Source organism: Equus caballus, chromosome 13 (assembly GCF_041296265.1).
Source record: "Equus caballus isolate H_3958 breed thoroughbred chromosome 13, TB-T2T, whole genome shotgun sequence".
Classification (NCBI taxonomy): domain Eukaryota; kingdom Metazoa; phylum Chordata; class Mammalia; order Perissodactyla; family Equidae; genus Equus; species Equus caballus.
In genome coordinates this window covers 11,423,725-11,451,084 of record NC_091696.1, presented here as the reverse complement: position 1 = coordinate 11,451,084, position 27,360 = coordinate 11,423,725, and the positions used below count along the sequence as shown (strand labels likewise).

Here is a 27,360-nt window from a genome sequence, read left to right as displayed (position 1 = left end):
TGGGAGAGCTAGCACTCTCTCGGCTGTTGGTGGCCGTGTACACTGGAACAACCAGATGCAGGAAATTTGGCAAATCCTATGGAAGTCCCACACGTACATGTCGTCTGGCCAGGGATTCCATTTCTAGGAATCTATCCTTGGCTACATTCACTCATGTGCAAAATGATGTGTGAGTCATGCTATTGTTTGCTGAAAGCAAATGATGGCAACAACCTGCCCATCCACGAACAGGGGACCCATCACAGGGATGATGGTACAGCCACCCAATGGAAACTGGGCATGTGGCAAAGAGGATGAGGATGCTTTTTATGAATGGATATGCACAGCTCTCCAAAATAAAAGAAGTGAAACTAGAAACGTAACCAATAAGCTACTATTTGTGTACAGAATAAAAAAATATATGTCTGCTGATGCATTGTGGGCAGAGACTGTCTCCAGAAGGATGCATAAGAAACAGGAAATAGTGGATGCCCGGGCGGGGGGGGGGGGGGGGGGGGGACGGAATTTGTGTGGCTGGGAGGGCAGAGAGACTGATTTCATTGAAAGCATTGTAAACTTTCACTATCTTTCGAATTTGGTAAAGTGTGCATGTAGTGTACAAATAACAAAATAGGAAGAGAAAACAGAACGTCACAGAAAATAGAAGCTGTGCTAGATGCCAGCACACACACACACAGCATCTCCTGGAAACTCCGGGGGTGTCGCTGCTCCCTCTGTGCAGGTGAGGAAGTGGAACCAGGTCATAGAAGTTCAAGAAGCTGTGCAGCATCACCCAGCAAGGGAGTGGTGGAGCTGGGTCTGGGACCCAAGTCTGCCATGCTTGGGACAATGTCCTCTGGGGGAGCCAGCTGTCCAGGGCCAGTGGCCGCTGGACTGTGCCCTCTAGATCTGGGAGGGAACCACGAGGGGGACAATTCTAGAAACTCAGCTCTGGACACTGAGTCTGGGAGAAGGATCCTGCCCCAGTGGAAAGGCTCAGGGTCACTCCCTGAGTACTGGGGAGGTCAAGCCTAGCCCAGCCTGGGGCCAGCTGTGTGACCTCTAGCAAGCAATCTTCCCTCTGTGAACCTGAGCGCCTCCTCCAGGTTCCCACTGCGGGAGACGGAGGAGGCGTAAGTGAGATGACAACCGAGGACATCCCCTCCTCCCAAGGAGGCTCTCAAAAATGATCGACGTCTTTCAGACTCGAATGCCGGGTCCCCAAACCTCTGGCCTGCTCTCCTGGATCCAGGCGGCTCTAACACAAACATCCCTATTGTTTGCTAAGTCCGTCCCACGGTCCATTCAGTCGACTCACACCTACGCCGGGCCTCCCACGCGGCAGGCTCCCGGCGCCGGGGCGGTCCTCCTCTCACGCCCCCCGCCCGCGTGTCCCCGCACACACTCGGATCCAGAGCCCGGGGGCGCCAGGTCGGCACTCGAACCACGCCCGCCGCCCACACGTGCCCGGGCCACAGGCCACAGGGCGCCGGCGCAGCCACCTGCCCGCAGGGACGCCCGCCTTTCCCCCCGCGCCCGCCTGTGCCCCCGAGCGCAGGCCCCGCCCCTCCCGCGGGCGGCCAATGGGCGCGGCGGCTGGGGCCGGCTCCGCCCACCAGGGGAGCCCCGGCCGCCGATTGGCCCGCTGGGCGCAGTGTCCCCGCACGTGGGGCGGGGGCGGGGGCGAGGGGGGGGTGAATGGAGTGGACGCGATTCCCCGCCCCCACCCTCCGCCTTGGCCCGCGCGCCCCGCCCCTCGCGGCGCACAGTCCCGAAGCAGCCGGTCCGCCCGCCCGCCGCCTGCCCGCTGCCCGCTGCCCGCAGCGCGGGACTCCTGCGTCCGGCTCCCTGGGGCAGGACCCCACGGCGCGCACCTGCGATGGCCAAGCGCAGCTCGCTGTCCATCCGCATCGTGGAGGGGAAGAACCTGCCTGCCAAGGACATGTGAGCGCAGCCTGGGTGGGAGCCCCAACTTTCCGGGAAGGGGCGCTGCCTCTTACGCCTGACCTTTTCGGGGTCCGCACGGCCCGCCCACAAGTAGAGCAGCGACGAGGGCGTGGCGAGTGTGGCCGCAGGGGGAGACTGGCGGGGAAATGGGGACAGTGAGAAGATTTGCTGCGAGCCCCGGACAGGGGTGACAGGGAAGGGCCCGGGCCTGGGGAGGGGCGGGGATCTGTAAGGAGCCTTAGTGAGCGGGGAGGCAGAGAACGGCGGCGGCTCCGGGGAGAAGGGGCTTTGATAGGACGGGAACTGGGCGTGAGGGAGACATCGCAGGGGAGACGGCTGGGTTAACTGCCGGGGGTGTGGCTGGAGGGGGTGAGGTGCCCCCCTAGAAAGGAGGGGTCTTCCTCACTAGTTCTGGAACCCTTGGTACCTGGGAGTGTGCACCTGAAACACGCCCTAGGGCCCAGGGTTTGCCCCGGGGTTTCCTGCTGTGCACAGGGGATACGAGGGACTGGCCTGAAGAGTGGACTTACAGGTCGGGAGGCCAGGACCAGTGCAAGAGGGGCTGGCTGGGTCATAGCCGTTGCTCTTGCCCTTGGCTTTACCCCAGCCATTGCCCTTAATCCTCACAACCACCCAGCAAGGCAGTTCTCATCATTCTGTTTTATGGATGAGGAAACCGAGGCTCAGAGACGTGAAATGCTGACTCTAAGTGGCGAAGCAAGGTTTTGAGTGTAGGGCTCCTAACAAGCGCTGACTTCTAAGAGCTTTCCCTGGTCCCTGGTCAGATTTGAGGTTTCAGGAGCCCCTGGTCCCACTCTTCTCAGTAGGTCCCAGAGCTGAGCTGCCTGATCCCATCCCTGGTTCCATCAGATGCAGCCTGAGGCAGCTCCCTGTCCCCAAAGCCCCAGCTACCCCTCTGTAAACTGGAGGTCGAAATCTGTCTCCAGTATGAGCGGTGGAAAGCACAGAGCTCGAGCGAGGGGTGCTAGCTGCCTGGAGGAGGGGGAAGGGGAGCCCGGAGGCAGCATAGGGTCCAAAGTCTGCTGGGCTGGGGCCTCCCCACTCCCTGGGCTCCTCAGCCGGCTCCCGGATGCAGAGAGGTGGCAAGCTGGAGAGGGGGGTGTGGGAGGCGGGGGTGAGGACATCTTTCACACGGACAGTGACCCCTGTGAGTTTCCCCGCTCCCTCAGCGCCTTGAGCAGTTCCAGTTCAAGGCCCCCTGGGCCTGATGAGGCTGGGCTCAACAGTTGCCATGGCAGTGGGTGAGGGAGGGGGTGGGCAGGCTGTTTCAAGGTGGGTTTCTGTGCAGCGGGTAGGGGGAGGCGGGGTGGGAAGGCAGATGAGCTCTGAGAAGGGTCTCAGCCTCCAGGCCCATCCTCTAAGCACCCTTCACGCTGGCACTGTAACTAGGTCAGCGTGGCCTCCTCTGGCTGGTGGCGGCTGGGAGGAGCAGACCCTCCGTCTGTCGCCTCCCTCCCTATCCCGCAGCGCTGGCCCTAGTGCCTGGCTCCAGGCTCTCACCCGCCCAGGGCGGTGAAGCTGAGGACCATGTCTTCCTGGGAGCAGGGGTGCTGGTTCCCTGCTCAGCCCTGCCCTGCCTCTGCACAGCTGAGGGACTCTGGGCAAGGTGCCCCTCATCCTGGGGAGGGGCCGCCATGTCCTGTTGGCTCTGCCCCCGGAATCTCTTTCCTTGCCCTGCCCTACCCGCCTCCTCTCCCCTCCTTTCCTCTGCCTTCCCGTAGTGGCCAGTGCACACAGCTCTGATCTGTCAACTGTCTCTTAAATCCAGCTGTGACGCCCCTCAGCACCTCACATATGGGCTGCTGCCTTTCACAGCCTTGCCTTCTGCCTTCAAGCACTCCCCTTCAGAGTCCCCAGAAAACTCCTATTCATCCTTCAGGACCCTTCTCAAACTCCTGTTCCCCACCCCAGGGCTTTTCCTGGTGCCCTCAGGCAGGGTTCGTTGCCCCCATCCTGTGCCCTCCAGCACTTTGGGGCAGCTGGAGTTAGGATGAAGCCCTGGGTAGCAATTGCTCCTTCCTGGGTTGCCTGTGCCACGTGACTGCAATGGTAGGGACCATGATTCCTTCGTCTGGGTGTTCTGGGTGCCCTGAGGGGCACCTGGTCCATACTAGGGGCGAATAAGAGGTGTTTAGGACCTTCAGCTTTAATCCTCTTATTAGTCCCGTACAGTAGATATGCTCAGATTATAGATGGGGAAACTGAGGCTCAGGATGTGGAAGCCATTTGCCAAGGCCACACAGCAGGTAGGTAGAGAAGTCAGGATTCTAACCCACTCTGGCTGCTGTTGACAGGCCAAGAATCCTAGCTGGACCATGGTTGCAGGCTTGCCTTGGGGCTCAGTAGGGACTGACCCTCATGAATGCCATGCAAAACAATTGGCTGCACAGGTGGCAGGGGTTTGGAGATCCCAAGAGGCCCTCACTGAGTGCTGGAGGCAGGGGTGGTAGTGAGCCTGCCTCACTGCACCTCATCAGTCCCAGCTTATCTTCTGTCCAGCATCCCTTCCAGCCAGAGCTCGCACACTTCTGAGGACGGGGAGCTCACCACCTCGCATAGTGGCCCATCTTGCCTGAGGCAGTTCTGAGGAGGGAGCCTTTCTGACACAGCTGCCATCTGTCTCCCTGCCACTTCCACTCATTGGTTTTTTAGTCCTCTTAAGGGCACAGAGCATGGCTGTGCTCCCTGTCACCGACAGCTTTCAGAGCCCGCCTGTTCCTGTCTTGTTTCCTCCCACCATCACCCATCCTTGGGTGCCTGGGTCAGCCAGACAGAAGCTGAGTCTTACGGTGACTGGTGACCCACTGGCTCCCACGCCCAGTGGCCCTGGGGACAGCCCTGGGGCTATTTCAGGGTTTGCCCTGATCCTCTACCTTCCACAGCCTGGAAACTGCCAAGACCCTAAATATAGAGGCCCTACAAGTAGCCAGGCTGGGCCAGCGGCCGCCAGTGGCTTGGGGAAGGAGAAGTGGGAAAGCGGACCAGCCCAGGGACCTCATTAGGGCAGAGGGCAGAGGGCACAGGGCAGAGGGCATAGCGACCATGGTTGGGCTCAGGTCCTTAATTCTGGCCTCAGCCCACTCTTGACACTGTTCCCTTCACACTGCTCTGCTCCAGCCTCCCAGCTCATGACTGCTCCTGCAGACTCGAGTCTGTCCCTGCCCCTGGGCCTTTGCCCACCCACTGTCCTCCACATGAGCCCCAAACCTCACTGGTCATTCATGGATTCATCCATTGAGTGACAGCTGAGCAGTGGGCAGTGCTGGGCTCATAGGGGTAAACAAGAGGTTTCCTGTCCCCGGGGACTCCCAGGGACCCCCCCCCCCCAGACCAGGAGACAGAAGCAGGGCAGAGGGGGCCCGTGGAGGGGGCAGCCCACAGAGGTCTCAGTCCATACTGATCTCTCTTTCCTTCCTCTGAGCTCCTTGTTCAAATAGACGTGCAGCTTCTGGGCCCTGCTGCCCAGCCCAGCACGTGGGGCGCACAGGGCCCTCTACTTGAGGCCTAGAGTCCCCTGGCCTTGGGGTGGTGGGATGCAAGTGGGGGTGTTCCCCAGGGGCTGTCTGGAGGAGGGGGCTCTTGAGTGATGGGGGATGGGGTTACAGGCAGAGGAGCAAGGAGTCTTGGGCGGTGCCAACATTTGCTAAACACCTCCCACAGGCTGGCCCTCAGCTCATGTCAGGGCCCAGGGCAGCTGCCCAGTGAGCTGGCGTTACAAGTCCCACTCCACACGGGTGGAAACTGAGTCCTGCCAGTCAGTTCCCCCCTGAGTCGTGAGAGCCTTTGTTTGTCTGTCTCGAGAGGCTTCCTCTGCCCAAGGAGCCCCTTTTGAGAAGGGAAGTGGAACGTGGAAGTCCCCAACCTCCAGCAAGCAAATCCACTTCCTTTGTATGGACACCAGGCCTGAAGGGCACTTCTGCATAGTCCTCGCCCCGCTTCTTGCCCAGTACCAGCCCTGGGCCTGGCTGCCCTCAATGCCCGGAATCCCCCACCCACCTGGGACAGGTGGCACCAAGCGGTCCCAGTTCCCCCTCCGTCTTCCTTCTTTCCCAGAGGGCTGGGAGCTCTAGGGCAGACTGTTATATGTGTTCGTTCATTCACCTATTCATTCAACAAACACTCACGGGACCCTGTCTTGTGCCAAGCCCTGTCCTAGGCCCTGGGGACACAGAAGTGGTCCCCACCCTCCAGCCACTCATAGGCAGTGCATCGCTAGCTGTCCTGGGATGGAGGGAAACCTAATGGGGAGGGGCAGGCAGTGGGATGGCAGAGGAGCCCTTACTCCCTGCCTCTGGGACAGTGGCGGGCTGTAGAGGAGGGGCTGAGGCCGGGAGGAGAGACAAGGCAGTCCAGGTGGGAGGAGCAGCAGGAGCAAAGGCTCAGAGGAGAGTAAGGGGCTGACTGGTGTTGAGGGGAGGGGTGTCAGGAGCTGGCCTGGGGCTGTGGCTTGGGCACTGTTGGGACTCGTTTGTGTCCTCCCTGGCGTGGGGTGGGAGTGGCAGGAAGGAGAAGCATCGTTTCCTCAGCAGAAGGAACAGCCTCCTCCTGCACGTGGGGGCCTTGGGGCAGGTTCCTGTCTCTCCCTCACCACCGCCTCCCAGGCTGAGGGTGGGGGCACACGTTTTGGTCTAAGGAGCCTTTGGACCCCAACCCAGGACCCAGTGCCTGAGCCTCGACTGTCTTTTTCCTGGGGTGCCTGAGGGCCCCTGGCAGAGGGAGGGGAGCTGCTGGGAGGCCCCGCCTGCAGCTGGCCGCGCCCCCAGCCCCTCCTCTCCCGCCCCCTGTCTGTCTTGCAGCACCGGCAGCAGTGACCCCTACTGCATCGTGAAGGTGGACAATGAGCCCATCATCAGGTACCCCCAGCCCTGGGCTGAGGGTGGTGAGGTGGGCTCCCTCTCTGAGCAGACCACTCGCCCCCTGCAGCCCGTTCCAGTACGTGCACCTCAGAGGGGTGTGCAGTGTGTCTGGAGATGGGCATCTAACCCCTGGCCCCAGCACGCCCTACACATCTGCTGGGGCGTGAGAAAGACCGACCTGTAACCCCTCCTAATTGCCGGCCTTAATGCCCATCCGGGGATTGTCTGCTGTGGGCCGGGCACTTGGCCAGGGGCTTCTCCTCGGCTCTGTTCCTCTTTGCAACCCCCAAGAGGGACAGGTGATGATGACGATGAGTAAGAACAGCTGTCACTTCTGGAGAACTGTCTCCACCAGGCCCTGTGCTAAAGGAGTCCAGCTGTTTAATACTTACAATGCGCTGGGTACGCATTGTACCCAGCCGTTAAACCCCATTTACGGATGAGGACACTGAGGCTCAGAGAAACTAAGTCACTTCCCCAAAGTCACATACCTAGTAGGTGGCAAAGCCAGGCTGGAACCCAAGTCTGGCTCACCCCAAAGCATGAGCTCCTTCTCCCCTCCCTGGTCGTTGCTCTGACTTGGGGTCCCCGCTCCATGAGAGGGTCCTACAGGGGTAATCCCCCAGAAAACTCCTCTCCAGGCTGGGCGTCCCCAGCCTGCACTGAGAAGGCCCACTTCCGGAACTCTCTTTCTCCATGGGTTCCATGACTCTGGGCAAGGTCTCTGCTATCCTGTCCCCGCCCTCACGCAGGCCTCTGCCTCTGAGTTCATAGTCGCTTTGCTGTTCTGCCCGCCTGCGTGCCCATTGCTGACCTTCATCCAAAGTCGCCAGACTCTCAATTCTTCCCACCTGCAAACAGGGCCCCCGGCCTTTTTCTAGATTCTCTCCAAACTGTGGCCGTCAATGGGGGAGAGAGACATATGGCTCTGATTGTCTCAATGACAGACAGGGAAACCGAGGCCCCAGAGTTTACGTGACCTGTCCGAGAAATGGATGGGGTGAAGGTGGCCCCCTGAGCCTTCATCTGGGTTGTTGGGGGTTTCAGCTCCCACCACCCATATACCCTGCTGAGTTCCGTGAGTTAAAGGCTTTGCCCTGGCTGGGCGAGGCTCTGCCCAGACAAGACCCCTCTGGGTCAGGCCCTCGACCTGTGCTCCCAGGCCTCCCAGGAGGACTGGCTCCAGAGTTAACTTGGCCATCCCCCTGCCTCCATCCTCAGAGGGTCTGTTCAGGACATCAGGACCAGGGTGAGGCTGGGAGGCCAGGCTTCTGGTCCTAGCACTCCTGCTGTCCTGCTGTGTGACCTAGGGCCAGCTGTCAACTCTGGTCTCAGTTTCCCCAATGGAAAATGGCTTGAGAGAGGCAGCCTTACACCCCACCCCGGGCAGAGAGAGAGATCGGGGGGAGTGATCAGTGGTGAACGGTGGGGTCTGGGATAAGGAAACTCCTCAAGCTGTCAAATCACATCATTAAACCATCAAGTCATCAAAAAAATCAACATCACGAAAGCAGCTGTTGTTCCCAGGAGCGGAGGGGGATGTGGAGAAAGTTGGGCTCAAGTCACGCAGCCTTGCCTTGCCCCAGCCTGGAGCCTGCGGGTGGCCTGGGCAGGTGCTGAGTGTGCTCTCCTGTAGGACAGCCACTGTGTGGAAAACGCTGTGCCCCTTCTGGGGCGAGGAGTATCAGGTGTACCTGTCGCCCAGCTTCCACGCCGTGGCCTTCTACGTCATGGATGAAGATGCCCTCAGGTGGGTGGGCCCCGCTTTCAGCTGGGCCAGACACTGCCATCTGCCCCTCCAGATTGTTTCAGTGCTGGGGCAGCTGGTGGCTCTGTATTCTCTTTGCAGCCTGGAGGGAGGGGGAGCCCGGGAGGGTCTGGAAGGGTGCAGGGTGTGAGCGTGCGGTGTCTGTGTGTGGGGGGCATTCACAGTGCTCACACTACATCACACCTGCGCATGTGCGGGATACAGGCACAGGCACGCTGGGCTGTGTGTGTGGGGATGTGAGCTAGGAAATGGGCACCCAGAGAGCATGAGCTTAGCATGTGTGTGGGCACACGTGTTGGTCCGTGTGCAGAAACACATCACATGCCCACGAGAGTGTCCAGAATCCTGGCCCTGCAGAAGGGTCGTGGGTCCTGCTCCAATAGGCTCCTTTAAGTGACTGGAGCGTCAGCCTCCTTGCTCCCCACAGGACCCTGAATTGGGTGGGGGGGTGGTCCTGGGCCCCCGCAGAGCCCTGCCCAGCTCTGGCTCCCTCTCCACTTCCAGCCGGGATGACGTTATCGGAAAGGTCTGCCTTACCAGGGACATCCTGGCTGCTCACCCGAAGGGTAAGATCCCCCGGGGAGCCCGTGGCCCGCTCCTGCTCCCCCTCCCCTGCCTCCTGCCTCTCACCCCACTGTCTGCCCAGTCCCCAGCCTCCCCTCTACTCAGAGACCTTACTCTAGACTCTTTCCAGCCCCGTGCTCAGGGAAAGCTACTTCTCCCTCCCCAGAAGGGCCTGTGGCCATCTCCTACACCCCAGCCACCAGGCCCTGGGCCCCTCTCTGCCCCTGGATTGGGACCACATACCCCCTGAGGCCTCTGCAGGGAGAGGAAGGGGCCTCCTTATGTTCCATTGCTGAGGTGTAGGTATCCGCTTTTCCCAATCCGGCTGGCTCCTCTGTACCCCGTGGGGTCCCCACAGCCCCCCCAGTGCCACTCTGTCTTAAGTCTGGGATGCTGACGTTATGTTGAGGGGCCAGCCCTGCCCCAGCCTCGCTGTGTGACCTTGGGCAGGTGCTGCCTTCTCTGGGCTGAGTCCCCAGCTGCCATGAAGGTTCAGACCAGGAGCTCTTAGGTGCTTCACACTCTGCCAGCCCGAGCCCCTGTGACTCTTACGGGGCCTCCCCAGCACACACCTGCTCCTGTCTGTGAGGCTGGGGCACGCCTGCGGGGCCGGGGGGACTTTGCTGACTCATGGAGCCACTTAGCCCCTGCCAGAGGCCTCTCCTGCCCATGGCCCCAGCCAGGCCCTTGGGGTCCAGTGGCCCAGTGATGCCATTCTCTTGTTAAGATTGCCCATCTGGGTTTAGACCTTCCTCCTGGCAGCGCTAGGCAAGAGCCACTCGCCCCCTGTTTTAAGATGGGGAAACTGAGGACAGAGAGAGCATTTCCATGATGAGTCAGGGTCAGGGCCACCAAATCCAGCGTGGCACAACAGTGAGGACACAGGAGTCACTGGACTTGGATTCTAATCCTAGCTCTTCCAGCTGCTGTTGCTCAGCTTCTGTGCCTCAGTTTCCCCATCTGTCATCAGGGATAACAGCCACTGCCTCACAGGGGCTTGAGAGGTTTCCAAGGGGACTACAGAGGGGCCCCGTGGCACCTGGCGGGGCTGCAGGCGAAGGGCTTGGAGGGAGGGGCCTGGGCCCCTGGCTGAGCTGCAGCCCCGCAGGTTTCAGCGGGTGGGCCCACCTGGCGGAGGTCGACCCCGACGAGGAGGTGCAGGGCGAGATCCACCTGCGGCTGGAGGTGGTGAGGGGGACCCAGGCCTGCCTGCTGCGCTGCTCTGTGCTGGAGGCCAGGTGAGCCGTGGGGGCCGGGGAGTGGGACAGTGGGCTCCACGAAACTAGAGAAACCCGCTGTGGATGCTGGGCCTCCCCTCCCCACCTCCACCTCCTGGCCCGGTGCCTCCTCCATAAAAGCCTGCTCTCAGGGTCAGCCTGGGGAGGTTTCCTTGACCTGAAGATGCTTCCTGGATGACCTCACTCAGGAGGACGTGACCCTTAGGGGAAGGGGTGATGTTCTAATGTCAGAACTTCAGACATCACAGCACAGTGGGTGTCGCGGGGGAGGGAGGACCCTGAACTCTGACCATGGAACCCCAGTGCCGAGACTGGGCTTCCCCAGGTTTAACGCCAATATGAACTTGACATATTTTGGGCGGGGGGGTCCTCGGTGGGGTGGGGGGTGAAAGGAGTTGCTGAAAATCCCCAGATGGGGTTCTCCCCAGGAGAGACAGTGACTTGGATGGGCAGGTGGGTCTGAGTCACCTGTGACAGGGACTCCCCCACCCCCCCCCAGGGTATTTTTAGCTGCCAGTTCTCTCCCGCCCGGCCCTGAGTGTGAGTCACACGCACTCCAAGAGAAGCGCCTTCCTTTCTGGCTCCAGCCCACCACCACCGGGGCCTTGCTGCCTCCGGGGCAGGAGGGCGGCCCTTGTCCCCGGAATGCCGCCGTAGAGGGATGCCAGCTAGCAGCACCTATGGAGGAGCGTGTCCCACCATGGGGTGGTCAGCCTCTGAGAGGAAGCCGTCTCCTGAAAATGAGGACCGTGGCTCCCCCCGGCTTTGTTTTCTGTCCCAGGGCTGGAATGGGAAGAGATACAGCCAAAGGGAACTTGGTCGGACTTGGGCAGGGTCACGGTCCCAGTCACAGTGACACCCCTCACACTCAGTCGTTCTCTCACACGCGCATCCCCTGTTCACCCACTTCCTCCCAACACAGGCTCTGTGGCCCGAGTACACACTCATGCACACTGCTGCTGAGGTTGTTGGGGACACAGTGGCTGGACCCGCCTGGCCTCCTCTTAGCAAGTCCCTGGGGTTGGGGGAGTGAGTGGTCCGCCAGGCATCTCTTCAGAGTGTGAAGGGATGTGCCCCCCACTGTTGCCAGCTCAGACCCCAGCGGGGATCCTGAGACAGCGTAAGAGGCTGTCTTGGCTGCAGAGACAGAAAGAACGCCTTGTCCTCCTCCTTCTGGGCAGATTCTCAAGGCCATGCTCTGGAATTCTCTTAGATGGTTCTGGGGAGGAAAGAAAAGTGGGCAGGAGAGGCTTACAACTTACAGTATGGAAAAGAGCAGAAAATAGTATTATGGCAAATGGAAGAGGGGTGGGCTCTGCTGTTCCTCCAGAAAGGCTGGGCTTGCTGCCACCAGATTTGGGCTTTTTAAAGATTCATCTGTGCAGAGGGCAGGACGATCGATCGGGCCTGCTCACCAAGACCCCCTCAAGTGGGGGGCTGTTGTGGGGCAGGACTTCTAGAAGCCCGTTATCTCAGTTACAGGGATTCTTGTCTCCAAGAATCTGGTGAGGAAACTGAGCTCGGAGAGGTGGTCCCTGCTCAGGGCTGCCCTAGGCACAGAGGGTGGGCTGGGGGCCATGGCCCGGTTGCTCCATGGCTGCCCGTGCCTCCCCCACCCCCCGGTCTGCAGCTGCCTCCACCTTGGGGGGTCTTTAGCCTGGTGTGGGTGCCACATGGGGCACCATGGGGTGAACGCTGTGGGAATCAGGGTCCAGGAAAGGGAGAGGCACTGTCTAGTCACCCAGCTTGCCAGGGCGTGGATGAGCCCAGGCCTTTCCAGCCTTGTATGGTTGGAAAGGGGTCGGGTGACAGCCTAGGTGGGAAGCTGGTGACGCGTGGATGCTCTGCTTCCCCCCAGGGACCTAGCGCCCAAGGACCGGAATGGTGCCTCTGACCCCTTCGTCCGAGTGCGCTACAACGGCCGGACACAGGAGACCTCGGTGAGGAGGCCAGTGGGCTGTGGAGGAGGCCGGGAGGCTCAGGGCTGGGCCCTCCCCATCACCTGGGAGCTCTGTCTGGGACTGCCATCACACAGAGGAGGCTCAGAGAAGCGGGAGACCTCTCTGAGGGTGCAGAGCGGGTCTCAGCCCTTCTGGCACCAACCCCTGTGGCCTCAGCTGCCTTTCACTCCTGGCTAGCCTGGGCTGAGACAGCAGACGGGGTCCAACGCTGCTCACACTGCTTTTCTCGCCTCCGGGACTCAGCTGGGGTGGTGGCCTCAGCCCTGGGGGAGGGCATCAAGACCCGGGTTCTCAGTGCAATCAGCCATCTTTTTGCTCTGTGGCCTTGGACAAGTGCCTTACCCACTCTGGCCCTGTTTTCCCATGTGAGAAATGAATACGGGTTTGTCAGGAGGTTTTTACACCTGCTTTACAGGGCCTCTGGACCCAGGAGAGGAAGTTGAACCAGAGCCCCTGCAGCGAACCCGAGGGAGGCATTTGGGGTGGCTCTGCCCTTGGCTGGGCCTGGGGAGCCCTGTGGAGTCAGCTCCACCCCACTCACCCCGTTCTGGGCAGGTCGTGAAGAAGTCATGCTACCCACGCTGGAACGAGACGTTCGAGTTTGAGCTCAAGGAGGGGGCTGCAGAGGCACTGTGCGTGGAGGCCTGGGACTGGGACCTCGTCAGCCGCAACGACTTCCTGGGCAAAGTGAGCACCTTGCCCCTTCAGGCTACACCTGGCCTCCCTTCCAGTCATCCTGTCCCTCCAGCTGCCCCAGAGGGGGCACTCAGGGGGTCTGAGACTCCCCACAACCAGCCACTTGTACTCAGGGACCCTCGGAAGGTACCCCCTCAAAAGAACAGTAGTCAGCAAGGAAGAGACCTGAGGGTCCCAGCCCCAGCGTGGCCCCCTGCCTCTGCCCTGCCCCCAGGTGGTGGTCAATGTCCAGAGACTGTGGGCGGCCCAGCAGGAGGAGGGCTGGTTCCGGTTGCAGCCTGACCAGTCCAAGAGTCGGCGGGAAGAGTGAGTGCTTGCGGCTTGGCAGCAGGGGGCGGCTGGCGGGCCCCAGGCCATGGGGAGGCTGAGAGCAGGCTGCAGCGGGCAGGCAGGTGGGCTGTCGGGTGGATGGTGCAGCCCCACCAGGCCAGGATCCTTCTCCATCCCGGCTGGATGCTGCCTCCTCCCCCTCCTCCCCATCCTGGGCTCAGCCCTGTCCTCTGAGCTCTGAGGCAGGACAGGTCTCCTGCTTTCTGCCTGCTGGCAGATTCTGGAACAAGCCTTCAGACCCTTTCCCTTTAAGGGATTCTCTGCAGACCTCAGACGAGAGTTCAAGTCCCCAAAGCCCTGAGTCACTGTCCCTGCACCATAGCTCCGACCCTCCCCCAGATTTTCCAGGAATAGGGTTGCCAGATGAAATGCAGGACATCCTCTTAAAACTGAGTTTCCGATAAACAATGAACAACTTTTTAGTATAAGTCTGTCCATGCAATCTTTGAGACAAACTTATATTTAAAATATTCCAGTTTGACTGGGTGTCTTGTATTTTTGTTTGGCTAAGTCTGGCAGTTCTATCAAGGAAGCCCTCTGGCCTCCTTGCCCACCATTCAACCGGAAGTAGAGGCTCAGCAGTGCCCACCACCTCAGATGGTTCAGCTCAGTCTCCCTGCAGAAGGCCCAGACGCCCATCGCCCCCTCAGCAGGGCAGGCGCAGGGCGGATGGCTGTGTCCAGCCCCGCGGCGTTTCCCTAGAAGCAGCCAGGGCCATCTTGATGGCTTCTGCTGTGTGTGAGGTCGTGTGCCCAGCAGCATCCCCCAGTGAACCATGCTGTGCTGCGGGCAGCAGGGCCTTAGACACTGTTAAGCCTTGGGGGGCGCCCTCACCAGGGGGTTCAGAGCAGGGGAGCTTAGAAATTAGACCTAATGTGGCAAGTTGCTTAACCTGCTCAAGCCTCAGTTTCCCCGGCAGGTTGTCACGAGGATTGGGGTTTGGCTTCCAGGGTAAAGTGTAGACATGAAGGAGGCTGGGGAGCCCAGCGTGTCCCCGTGGGCCAAGCTCAGAGTCCCCAGGAGTCTAGAGGTGGCTGGGAGCCAGGCCCTGAAGATGGATGGGGTTTCCACCGTGTAGAGGCAGGAAGGCCTTCCAAACAGAGAAGACAGCTTGGGCAAAGAATCTGGGAGGTGGGCAGTGCAAGGAGCCGAGGTGGAGGGCATGAGCAGAGAGACTGTGAGGCTCACCCCCGTGGGGAGGACAGAGGCAGTGGGGCGGGGGCACAACCCAGGGTGGCCTGGGGCCCTGGTGGAGAGGTCACAGCCTGCCCATTCCAGGGGCAACCTGGGCTCCTTGCAGCTGGAGGTGCGGCTGCGGGACGAGACGGTGCTGCCCTCTAGCTGCTACCAGCCCCTGGTGCAGCTGCTGTGCCGGGAGGTGAAGCTGGGCGTCCAGGTGAGGGGGCCCAGGGGAAGGTGGGAGGGTCCACGGGCTGCAGGCCTGTCTTCCCTGTCCTTCTAAGCCCACTCTGAAGAACAAAACCTGAGTGCTCAGGATGGTGATGAACTAGCCAGTGCCTAGGGTCCCTCGCGATCCCATGGGAAAGTGTGGCCCCCTGCACCTCCCCCCGGGTCCTCTGAGGTCCTCAGAGTGAAGGGTTTGGGTTCCCTGTGCGTCCTCCAGCCCTACCTCTCCTTGCCGCCTCTTGCAGGGCCCAGGGCAGCTGATCCCACTCATTGAGGAGATGACGAGCACTGAGTGCCGCCAGAACGTGGCCACCAACTTGCTCAAGCTCTTCCTGGGGCAGGGGCTGGCCAAAGACTTTCTGGACCTGCTCTTCCAGCTGGAGCTGGGTCGCACCAGTGAGGCTTGGTGGGGAGTGGCCTGTCTGAGGGCATGGGGAAGAGGGGAGCCTGGAGCCAAGGACTCCGGAGATGCTGGGAGGGAAGAAATCTGGGAAGTCCTCCTGTAGGAGGCTGATGGGTCAGATTAGGGGGAAAGGGAAACAGCAAAAGGCAGAGGAGGGGCAGTGAGTTGGGCCAGCTTAGAACCCCCCAGACCCAAGGTCTTCTGTCCTCCACAAAGCGTTGTCCTTCTCCCAACCCCTTACCCACTGGAACCTCTGCTTTAGGTGAGGCCAACACCCTGTTCCGGAGCAACTCTCTGGCCTCCAAGTCCATGGAGTCTTTTCTGAAGGTGAGGGCGCACGGCATATTGTTCCTGTTTTACAGATGAGGAGACTGAGGTTCAGAGAGGCCAAGAGACAGAGTTGGAACTTAAATTCCAGTCTTCTGTCTCCACATCCAGGGCTCTTTAAAGCTAAGAATTTCAGGGTCCGGCCCCATGGCCAAGTGGTTAAGTTTGCACGCTCCGCTGCTGCGGCCCAGGGTTTCGCTGGTTCGGTTCCTGGGCGCGGACATGGCACCGCTTGTCAGGCCACGTTGAGGCGGCATCTCACATGCCACAACTAGAAAGACCTGCAGTTAAGATATACAACTATGTACCGGGGGGATTTGGGGAGATAAAGCAGAAAAAAAAAAGATTGGCAACAGTTGTTAGCTCAGGTGCCAATCTTTAAAAAAAAAAGCTAAGAATTTCATTCATTCATGCCTGCCTGCCTGCATTCATTCGTTCCTTCCTTCATTCATTCATGTAGTAGCAGTCTGTTGCACTGTCCTCCTCGTGTGTCCGGCCCCATCCTGGGTGGATACAGCAGGCAGGTGGTGTATGGGGTGCCTGGGAGGCCAGCTGCGGGGAGATGGAGGCAGTGGAGATGGGAGACAGGACCAATGTGGCTCGCGGTGGCCCCCAGGTGGCTGGGATGCGGTATTTGCACGGTGTCCTGGGCCCCATCATCAATAAGGTGTTTGAGGAGAAGAAGTACGTGGAGCTGGACCCCAGCAAAGTGGAGGTCAAGGATGTAGGGTGAGGCCGAGGGTGATTCTTGGTGGTGCCGGGGGCGGGGGTCAGCACCTGTCTGCAAATGTGTGTTTATGGCTCCTTCTGCCTGGGTCTGCCCCTCGTCGCTGTCCACCTGTGTGTCGTCTCTGTGTCCGGTCTCGGCTGATGCCTTCCGTGCGTGTGTCCCTGGGAGCCCCTGTCCTCGTCGTGTGTGCGGGCGCTGACCGCGGCCCTCTCCGCGGGCTCGTCCCCGGCCCACGCAGGTGCTCGGGGCTGCACCGCCCGCAGACCGAGGCCGAGGTGCTGGAGCAGAGTGCGCAGACGCTGCGCGCCCACCTGGGGGCGCTGCTGAGCGCACTCAGCCGCTCGGTTCGCGCCTGCCCCGCGGTGGTCCGCGCCACCTTCCGCCAGCTCTTCCGGCGCGTGCGCGAGCGCTTCCCCGGCGCCCAGCACGAGGTGCGCCCCCTGGCGGCGGGGCTGGGCGGAGGGGAGAGCGGTGGGCGAAGGGGGCGCGGTGGGGAGGACCGAGCTCACCTACGGCGGAGGGCGGGGCGGGGGCGGGGTCATGGGGACAGGCGGGGACAGCGCCAATGGGGAGGGGGCTGCAGCAGCCCAGGCCTAGGGGAGTCCAGCCCCCGCTGTCCTCACCTCCAGAACCTGCCGTTCATCGCCGTCACCAGCTTCCTGTGCCTGCGCTTCTTCTCGCCCGCCATCATGGCGCCCAAGCTGTTCCACCTGCGGGAGCGGCACGCCGATGCCCGCACCAGCCGCACCCTGCTCCTGCTGGCCAAGGTGCGGGCCTGTGGGCCCGGGCGGGATGCCCAACTGGGTGCTGAACATCAGGGGTCCTTGCCTGGACTGCAGTGTGTTCCCACCTGGCTCCGGGGACCTGTGGTGGGGACACTGATGCTCTCCCGTGGCACTGCACTTTACAGTCTGCAAAGCTTTCTCATGGTCGCCCAATGTCACGGATAAAGAAAGAGGTCCGCGAGGGGAAAGAGGTTGCCGAAGGCCACACAGCCTATCAGTGGTGAATCGGGGTCTTCTGACCCTCAGATCTACTCACTCCCCAGCTGCGCCTGTCTCCCTGACCCTGGACTGGGGCGGGGACGCCTAGTGGAGCAGAGTCTGACATTATACCTGCAGAGGAAAGTCAATAGGTTGGGCGCAAGTAGTCTCAACTGTTAGGTCCCCAAATGCCTCCAACTCTGGGATCTGTTCACCCCTGATTCCCAGTGGGGATGGAGTGGGTCCACGAGCAGAGTCTATGCCGCCGCTGCCTCTCATTCTACAGTGGGAGTAGCACAGACTTGGTGGTGGGGCGGGGGTTGCAGTGGGGGCCCCTGACCCAGCAGAGCCTGGCCCTTCCTGCTGTCATCCCCAGGCGGTCCAGAACGTGGGCAACATGGACATGCAGACTTCCAGGGCCAAGGAGGCGTGGATGGAGCCGCTGCAGCCCACCGTGCGCCAGGGCGTGGCCCAGCTTAAGGACTTCATCACCAAGCTGGTGGACATCGAGGAGAAAGAGGGTGAGGCCTGTGCGGCCCGCCCGGGGCCTCCTGTTGACGTTTGCTCCGCCCCCGTCCCATGGTCCCGCCCACCTCTGTGTCTCTCGCAGCTCCACCCACCGCCTCTGGTTCGCGGTTCCTCCCCCAGCCCTCCCCCGGCCTCACGTTTCGCCCTCCCTCCCTCTCGGCCCTGCAGAGCTCGACCTGCAGAGGGCGCTGAGCTTGCAGGCACCGCCAGTGAAGGAGGGACCACTCTTCATCCACAGGACCAAGGGCAAGGGCCCCCTCATGTCCTCCTCCTTCAAGAAGCTCCACTTCTCCCTCACCACCGAGGCCCTCAGCTTCGCCAAGACTCCCAGCTCCAAGGTGGGTAAGGAAGGAGGTGAGCAAGTGTGGCTCCGAGGGCTTTAACACCCTGGAGGCTCCTGTCCCTTCCTCGGAGCCCATCCCAAGGTCCACCGGGGTCAGAGAAGAAAGCTGGGCAGGACAGGCTTCTGGTATCAGCCACAAGGTCACTTAAGACCCATGAGGAAGAAGCTGCCCTGGCCAGGAGGGCATGGGTCCGGCAGCAGCTGCCGTGTCCAGCCCTGGCTCCTTGGTCAGGTGCATGAATGGAGTGGGGGCTCAGGGGTGCTTCTGGAAGATCAGGGAAGCACAGAAGGGCTGAGAGGAGTCCCGGGTTCCAGGCTGATGTACTTAGGTGAAGTGTCTCAACCTCTCTGAGCCTTGGTGTCTCAGCTTATAAATTGGGGATGGTGGTCCTGCTTACCAGATTGTTGAGGCTTAGATGAGATGGTCTCTCCAAGGGTCCAGAATCAGGGCAGCATCTAGACCAATAGTGTTACTAACAACACTCCATCCCCCGGCCTGGCCTCCCAGGAGCACTCTTCTCCCAAGAAGGGCTGAGCACATACTTTCTGAATGGACCTGTTGACCCCGAGCTGGGCGAACCTGACGCCCAGTCAGCCGGGCTCTGGGGACGGTCTGCCAGATGTGCCTAGCCCAGTCCTGACCTCCCAGGGCTGCTGGGAGCCCCCAAGAGGCTGGGTACTTGGTCCCCATCTGTCTGCGCTCTGTCCTGGCTGAGGTCACTCACAGAGCATGTTCCTGGGAGGGATAGGCACTCTGGGTCCCGTCTGCCAACCCTGGTGCCAAGAGGGGAGACTGAGGCCCAGAGATGGGAAGTGGGGTGGACCCTGAGCCTCCCTTCCCCTGTCCGCCCCAGAAAAGCACCCTCATCAAGCTTGCCAACATCCGGGCAGCAGAAAAGGTGGAGGAGAAGAGCTTCAGCAGCTCACATGTCATGCAGGTTATCTACACAGACGACACTGGCCAGCTGCAGACAGCCTACCTGCAGTGCAAGGTGCGGCTGTGGAGGGGCCGCTCGGGACGGGATGCTGTGGGAGCCCCTGCGTGGGCTGGAATGAGGAGCACGTGTCTCCCACCCCCATGGCCGCCACATCAGGCACAACAGGGTGTGTGGGATCTGATGTGCATGCGTTGCCCGTGTGTGCGTGTGTGTGTGTCTCTCCTGGGTCGGGGTGCCCGGGAGGCCGTGCCCATGTCTCTCCGTGGGCCTGCCTAGGCACCCACGTGTAGGTCTGCGTGTGGTCCAGTGCGTGGATGGCCGTGGCCCTGAGATTCAGAGCTTCGCCTTTTACACGTTTGTGGGAATCTATTTCCAAGCGTCTGAGTTGGTGCCTGTCCATTTCTGTGTGTGTATCAACACCCGACAATTACACGTACATGCAAGTGGGTGCTCTGGGTGCATATTCTCAAGCCCCCTTCTCATCTGTTCATGTATTAACTCATTCATTCAGTCATCTAAAAATATTATGGAGCACCCGCTAGCTTGCAGGCACTGTTCTGTGTGGTGGGGGGACAGCGGCCGACAGAGCAGAGGCCCTGCCTCATGGAGCTGACGCCCAGGGAAGAAGATGGCCCGATAAATAAATATTTAAAATGTCAAACGGTGGTAGAACCTTGAACGGGTGCTGGTTTGTAAAGGGTGGGCAGGGACGGCCTCTGACGGGGGTCATTCGAGTAGGGACATTGTGAGGGACGGAGCATCCAAGGGATGAGCTGGGAGCAAGTAGGGAGGCTGAAGTTGGAGGGGGCTTGGCTTGCTCCCGGGAGTGACTGTCCTGTGCAAGTGTAGGAGGTCACAGACCTGTGCCACGGGGCCCCATGTTCTAGGAACTCCCTGTTGGGTGAGAGTCCAGAGCCACAGGGAAAAAATGGTGACAGCAGGGCCGCCACGTATAGTTGGCAGGTTGTGGACTGCCCAAGGGGCATGGCCGAGGGGGCCAGGGGTGGCCGAAAGCCAGCCCACAGTCTGCTAACCAAGCCATGTGCTAGGTGTGGGCTGTGTCTGGGGAGAAGGGGCAGCCTTTCCTGGCTCACTCTGGGGGATGCATGGTCCTGAGCAGCACGGGAACTCCAGGGAGGGAGGGCTTCCTGGAGGAGGTGACCTCTAAACAGCACCCCCACATGCCCTGCAGAGTGTGAACGAGCTGAACCAGTGGCTGTCTGCGCTGCGGAAGGTGAGCATCAACAACTCGGGACTGCTGGGCTCCTACCACCCTGGCATCTTCCGCGGGGACAAGTGGAGCTGCTGTCACCAGAAGGACAAGACAGGTGGGAGTGGAGGCCTGGGTCTCTCTGTGCTGCATCTGTCCACAACAGGCCTTGGGCCCCTGGCTGGGACATGGGCCCCTTGAACCCTGGCTTGCTGGCCTGGCTGGGGAACCACCTGTGCACCTGTGAGAACTCACCTGCAGCAAACCAGCCCTTCCAGAAGCTCTGGGCAAAGAGGGTTCTGTGACTGGGTAGTTGGGGAGATGCCACGTGGCGTGTGTGATGCGTGTGGGTATGTTGAAGGTGCCGAGGAGCCCTGAAAATGAGTTAGAATCCTATTTCCAACACTGTTTAACCCAGCGCTTCCCAAACTCATTGGACAGGGAAGCCTTTTCTGGCCCAGAGCATGAGCCTCTTGCAGACCTGGGGTTCCGAGGAACACACTTTAGGAATTCCTTGCTAATGAGGGCTAAAGAGGGCCCCCGAGCCTGCGCATTCCCGGGCTGGCAGCCTGTTACCGGAGCTGTGGGCTGGGGTCCCTGGGCCCTGGGCACTAGAGGGATGGCAGAGAGGAGCTCCTACCAGAACTTCCTGCGGTGATGAAAGTGGTGTGTCTGCACTGTCCTGTGCTGTGCACGTGCTAGCCGTGAACACAGGTGGCGACCGAGCACTTGAAACGTGGCTAGGACAGGAACTGGGTTTCAAATTTTATTTTTTTTATTTTAATTAATTTACATTTAAATGGCCTTATGTGGTTAGTGGCTAACTTATGGGACAGCACGGTTCTAGAACTTTCAGGATCATCCTCCTTTATCCCCACCTGCTTTATGAAATTCTTGCTCCCCAGTCATGGAGGAGACCCAGCACCTGGATCCTGCGGCCTCCAGGCCAGGCCAAGCCTCAACCCTCGGAGCCTGGCGTGGGGGAGGCCCTCGGAAGCTGACCACCCACTCTAGCCCAGCCCTGGCCTTGCGGGTCAGCAGTGGTGGCTCTTTACAGGGGTTGCTGGCTGGTGGGCCTGACCCGCCGTCTCTGGCTGTCACCTTTGTGGCAGTAACCCTCGTCCTTGGGGAAGTGGGGCTCCCTAGGGCACTACGAAGCAGGGGCTGGTAGCCCCATTTTGTGGAGGAGGAAACTGAGGTTATCAAGGGCAGAAAGGCAGCAAGTGGCAGGGCCAGCTCATTCCAAAGCACGAACCCCTTGACTCCCCTCACGTGATCTTACAGTTCTGGGTACTCCCTGCTTCCTTCCAGGTAGGCAGCCTTCCAGAAGTTACCCAGCTCCTTGGGTTGGATCCTGCTCAGTTCCCGTGCTCTGCAGTCACGTGTCCCATGGCTCAGGAGCTGAACCCAAGGGGGATAAGCTGCTGCCCCGGAAACAAGGGGAGCCGTAGGCAGGCCCTAGGCCCGGCTTCCCAGGCTGTGCTCCCAGCCCAGCTCCTTACTGGGGGCCCCTGAGTCCAGCCCTCTCCGTCTATAGGCCTCAGTTTCCCTATCTGCACTACCAGGAAGTTCATCGTGAGCTCTCACACTGCCTGCCCGCAACTCTGCCCTCTCTCTGCCCCCAGATCTGGGCTGCGATAAGACCCGGTCACGGGTGACCCTGCAGGAGTGGAATGACCCCCTCGACCATGACCTGGAGGCCCAGCTCATCTACCAGCACCTGCTGGGCCTGGAGGCCGCACTGCGGTGAGGAGGCCTGTGCAGCCCCAGGGAATGAGGGAATGTGCGAGGCGGGGCCGGAGCTGGCACTGGGCTCGGGGCTCCTGGGGTGGCTGGTCTCCTCCCTTCTAATCAGGCCCGGCGCCTTCCGGCCTCTGGCAGCCACACTTGGGGAGGGGCCCCGGATCCTGCAGCATGAGGCCGGCCCCCGCTAGGACGAAGGTGCCCAGGGCTGCGGAAGCCCCGGGTCAGGGCCCTGGCTGCTTCCCGCCTGGGCGGACCCTGCCTTCCGGTGGTGTCCTCGGAGCCCAGGGATCGCCCTCAGCCGGTTCCCGGAGTTCTTCAGCCATCTCGCTCATTTCACTGGTTCTCGGTCCTGGCTCCAGTTTCGGAAAGAGAGGATGCTTTTCAGAAGCAACTTTGAAAAACAGGATGCCTGGCCCTACCCCATCGACTCAGAGGCTCTGGGGGTGGGGCCCAGCGGGGGGATCTCTTAAAGGGATCCTAAGAGCACTGCTTCCCTGAGCCTGCTCCAGTGGGGGGTTTCTCTCCCACACCCGACACCCGGGGCCTGCAGGGGTGGTGGGCATCCTCCTGGCCCCTCATTGACTCTCCTGGGGTTTATTTCTTCCTTAGAAACCTTCAGGGGCTGGCCCGGTGGCACAGCGGTTAAGTTTGCACATTCCGCTTCGGCGGCCCTGGGTTCGTTGGTTTGGATCCCGGGTGCGGACAGGGCACCGCTTGGCAAGCCATGCTGCAGTAGGCGTCCCACATAGAAAGTAGAGGAAGATGGGCATGGATATTAGCTCAGGGCCAGTCTTCCTCAGCAAAAAGAGGAGGATTGGCAGCAGATGTTAGCTCAGGGCTAATCTTCCTCAAAAAAAAAAAAAAAACCTTCAAAGCTCATGCCGTCAGACTAGAACCTCTCATCTCTGACCCGGCCTCCAGGCTAGAACCTCTCATCTCTGACCCGGCCTCCTGTCCACGGCCCTGCTGTGTTAGTTTCCTGTGGCTGCTGTAACAGTCACCACACACTTGGTGGCTTCAAACAACACAGATTTCTTCTCTTATGGTTCTAGAGGTTGGAAGTCAGAAATCAGTCTCCATGGGTTAAAACCCAAAGGGGCCCATGGCCCCTTCCTGCTCTTCAAAGTGCCTCGCTCTAGTCCCTGTTCCATTGTCACGTGGCCACCTCCTCCTTTGACCTTCCTGCCTCCCTCCTATAAAGACCCTGTGGGTACCTGGGGCCTGCTTTCCTCACCTCCCCTGCCCCACATCCAGCCCCCAGCAAGCCCAGCCCCTTGCCTTACTTTCAGGATGAGCCAGATTCGACCTCCCCTCGCATTGCCACCACGCCTCCCCACATGAGCCTCACATCTCTCATCACTGGGACGATGCAGGGGCCTCCTACCCGGCCATCCTGCCTCCCTAGGATCTACTCCCCACACAGCCCCAGAGTGATCTTCTCAAACCTAGAACAGATCATATCACTCCCGTGCTTAAAACCCCTGATGGCTGCCCACACACTTAAATCCAAAGGCTTTCCCCTGGGCCCTAGCTGGCCTGCCTCTTGGCCTCATCATCTACCACCAGCCTCTCTCTGTGCTGAGCTTGCCACAGCTGCCCTTGCCTTCTTGCTGTCTCTGGGCCACCCCACCCCAGGGCCTTTGCACATGCTGTGTCCTTTGCCTGTAGCCTCTTCCGCAGCTGTTCATGTCGTTTGCTCCCTCACCTGATTCAGGCCTCTGCTTAAATGCCACCTTGTCAGAGAGGCCTTCCTGGACCACCATCACTCTCAAACCTTAGGGAACTCATTGATATGTGCTGTTTCTTCACTTTCTGCCTGCCTCTCAGCTACACCATGAGCTCTCTGAGAGCAGATGTCTGGAATTTGCTGTGCTGAGCTCAGTTCTGAGACGGTGCTGAGCACATCCCGGCCCCTCAGTAAATGTAGGATCAGTGCATGAGCAGAGTGGGTGACGGAACAGGCTGGTCTGTGAGGTTGGGCAGCATCTCGCAGGGAGCGAAGCAGGGGAGGGCGAGTTCTGGGCAGCGGGGTCAACGCGGAGGAAAGGTCAAGGTGACTGCACCTGAGAGAAGCAGGATGCAGGCCAGGGGACCCCACAGGGAGACCCCACAGAGCCTAGACAGCATCTGAGGAGGAGGAACCTATGAGACTCAGCGGAGGGACATGTCTCCCAGAAGAGATCAGGCTGAGCGGGGAGAATTCCTGAGTGAGGCCCTTCAGGCCAGGGCCGTGGCTGCTTCCCCTCCCTCCGGTCTGCACTCGGGTCATACCTGGGAGGCCAGGGAACCTTGGAGAACTCTGGTTAGGAACAGTACTTGAGACGCCACTGTCTGCTCTTCCCACAAGAAGGAAAGTCAGGCCGTGGCCAGTGAATCAGCGGGTTTTCAGGCCTCAAGTGGCTGTTTTCCCGAGGGCCCTCTGAGACAGCGGGGACTCGGCTGGAGCTTGGTTTCCAGGTGCCTCCCGTTGACCCGCAGTTAGGGTGGGGAGGACCGGAGGAGGAGGCTGGGAGAGGGAAGGACCGGAGAAGAGAGGCCCGTGTTTCTTCCCCATCGATGGAAAGAGTCAGCCCCACACCCCGCCCCGTAGCTCCCACTCAGGAGGCTGCACGGGGGCCCCCAGCCTTCCCCTCAAGGGCACCAGGAACCCTCACTCTGCCCTCCCCGCAGGGAAAAGCACCAGGAGCTGAGTGCAGGCGCAGGGGCAGGCTCTGTGCCCACCGGCCCTGGCGAAGGTAGGTCCCTCCCCTCTGGACTCGCGCGGTGGCCTGAGCCCCCTCGGGGATGCTGTGGTTGGGGTTCCTCGGGCCCACTCCCAGACCCTCTGGCCCCAGGGACAGGCACAGGCAGGCGAGGCCCTACCCGCCCTGCCCTCACCCTGCGTCTGCTCACAGCCCCCGAGGACCCCCTGGCTCAGCTGCTCCAGGTGCTGCACGACCTCCGGGAGGCCCATGCATCCAGCCCAGCCGGCTCACCGCCCGCAGAACCCACCTGCCTCCTGCCGCTGCAGACGTGAGGCCTGCCGCACACTCCCTCGCTGAGCCCGGCCAGGTGCTTGGAGAGCCCCGCCACCGGGGTGCAGGGCCTCCGTCCCTCCTGGGCTGGCTGAGTCGGGGGAGCCAGGGCCCAGGGGCTCCACAAGTGCAGAACTGACACCTCGCCCACCTCAAGTCTCCAGGGGACTTCCGAGCTCCTGCTCCTCTGTGAGGCCTGGCTGCTCCCTGCAGCCCCTGCAGCCATTGCCACCACTATCACAGACTCCCCAGGGACCCTCCTCTCCTGCCCACAGCAGACCTAGCCAGGAACCACCCCGAGCATGGTGGGCTGACACTCCTTGGACCCAGAGAGGCGGGAGGGAGCATGGGGCCCAGGAGGCCACGAGGACTTGACCTCAGCACCCTCTCTGCTCACTGCCACCACCCACCTGCTCCCCTCATGGCCGCTGGCTGCACCCCCTGGGAGAGCATCGCGGTGCTCTATTGCCAACAATAAACCTGCTCTGACTGTCGCAACTCGGGGCTCTCGTGGTGGGGGTCAGGGGAGGGAGTAGGTGGGAGTGGCCAAGGACTGGGGCCACCAGCACAGCCTCTGTGCATCCCCATTGCCCCTTCTTTGCGTCCCCCCACCCTGGGGCGGGGCGCTCCTTTCTCCTCCCAGCTGTGGTCCCCACCACACCCCCTGGTCCCACTCCTCCACTCCCCACAGGCGATAGAGCTGATGTGTCTCACCAGCTGTCCTCTCCTCGCAGCCCCCAAGCGGGCTCTTCCTGCAAGTGTCCTGAAAACTGCACAGCCGGGTGGGTTCAGAACCTCGGATCATGTGGCCTGGCCCTGGCAGCGTCCCTTATGCCAACCCCCTCTGCCAAAGCAAGGTCCCCTCTGTCCTCACGTCCCCACCCTCATCCCCATCCATCTCTAGGTACAGGGTAACCTCCAACGTAATTAACGAGGCAGGGGAGGGGCAGGGGCTTCCAGCACCTTCTTAAAACTCATCCAGCCAAGCTTGGAACCTTGCCTGTGAATCCTAGCCTAGGACAGGCCCTGAAGGCCCAGGTCACAGGCAGGCCCCCTGTGCCAGCTGACCAGCCAGGCTCCAGGGCAGGGCCATCTGGGCAGGCTGCATGCTGGGTTCTTTGAGGGATGGTACAGAAAGGCAAAGGGGGTCGAAGGAGCAAGAGGCTGCCCCCTCCCCTCTACCGTGTGGCTTTTGAGGCCATATCCGCCTGTTCTCCTGGCCACAGCCTCGATGGGGACACTGTCCCCCCACAAGCAGCCCACCAGCTCAGCCCCTTGGTGGGGATGCTGCTATCGTGGGGGCCTCATGGGCCTCTTTGCAGAGCTAGGCCCCTCCCCCTGTAGCCCAGGCTTGGGTCCAGGGGTGGCTGAGCCCTGGCGCAGAAAGTGAAGGGAAAGAGAGGTGAGCTCTGACTGGGGCGGCGACAAGTCCAAGTCTGGATTGTGACGACGCACACGGCCAGCCACCCGACAACAGCCACCACCCTCTCCTGCAGCGGATCCTGGTGTGGGCGTGGCCACTGCGGCCAGAAGTGGGGTTAAAATGAATAAGTGCCTGGCACTGCCCCCACGCTCATGGACCCCTCACCCCAGCTTCTCCTCTCAGGCTCCTACAGCTCAGGGTGCCACATTCTTTTTGAAAGCCACCTGGAAAAGGAGAGGGACAGAAAAGACTCCTGCCTGCCCACAGCACAGGAGGCTGTGAAGGTCACACCTGCCCAGAGATCCTACACCCCCCACCTACCCCCCTGGATTGCCAAGCCTGCTACTCACCTGGGGCCTGGGGCAGGTACCCCAGAGGTCTGAGGGTCTGAGTGGACCCTCAGACAGGCTTGCAGACCAGGGGGCTGGTGTTCGACACAGGACAGGCACCCTGGGCAGCCCTGGGTGGGCCCGGCTCACATGGTACATGCGTCTTTCATCCTCCAGGCCTGTCCCGTGGGAAATCTGGGCCAGTTCCCACCAACCTCCTCTTGGGAAATTACTCTCAAAGTACAATTTTCAGATATATAAAAAAATGACTTATACAAATATGGAATGAACACGTGTCAGAGATTTATTACCCTTTAAGGAGGAAACGAGTGTTTGGCAAAGCTGGTGTGCAGAGCATTTTGAGAAGCTGGGTATTTGTAAGCATTCTGAGAAAAGAATGCTAGAAGAAGGTTGTGATACTAGATACAAAACTGGAAATGGAGTTTTCTTCTCTATGAGATAGAAACCTACAGGTTAATAGGTAACTTCAGTGTCTGGGCTCTAATGGAATAATATACATCAAATTAAACACGGTCCATTCCCCGAGATTAGGGATTAGCAAGCTTTTTCTGCAAAGGCCCAGGCGTGCAAGTTTTGGTCAAAATTACTATTGTAGCAC

General features: G+C 60.6%; 1 protein-coding gene across 3 annotated transcripts; it reads left to right on the top strand.

Moving 5' to 3' along the window:
• The first annotated feature begins 1,595 nt into the window (after positions 1-1,595).
• RASA4B (RAS p21 protein activator 4B) lies at positions 1,596-25,487 on the top strand. Of its 3 annotated transcripts, none has more exons than XM_001492921.7 (21): positions 1,596-1,923; positions 6,744-6,800; positions 8,440-8,553; positions 9,076-9,137; positions 10,244-10,373; positions 12,232-12,313; positions 12,890-13,021; positions 13,245-13,336; positions 14,639-14,756; positions 15,013-15,163; positions 15,433-15,497; positions 16,114-16,226; positions 16,466-16,658; positions 16,857-16,994; positions 17,587-17,731; positions 17,907-18,076; positions 18,936-19,073; positions 20,212-20,347; positions 21,855-21,975; positions 24,646-24,710; positions 24,870-25,487. In XM_001492921.7, exons 1-21 carry the CDS (start codon positions 1,859-1,861, stop codon positions 24,989-24,991), a joined length of 2,409 nt encoding a protein of 802 aa, XP_001492971.2. In that variant the 5' UTR covers positions 1,596-1,858; the 3' UTR covers positions 24,992-25,487. The 3 variants fall into 3 exon arrangements, 2 of the variants coding, with proteins under 2 accessions (XP_001492971.2, XP_023511175.1); XR_011424616.1 differs by having other exon boundaries at positions 1,678-1,923; positions 18,936-19,185; XM_023655407.2 differs by lacking the exon at positions 18,936-19,073 and having other exon boundaries at positions 1,678-1,923.
• Positions 25,488-27,360: the final 1,873 nt, after the last annotated feature.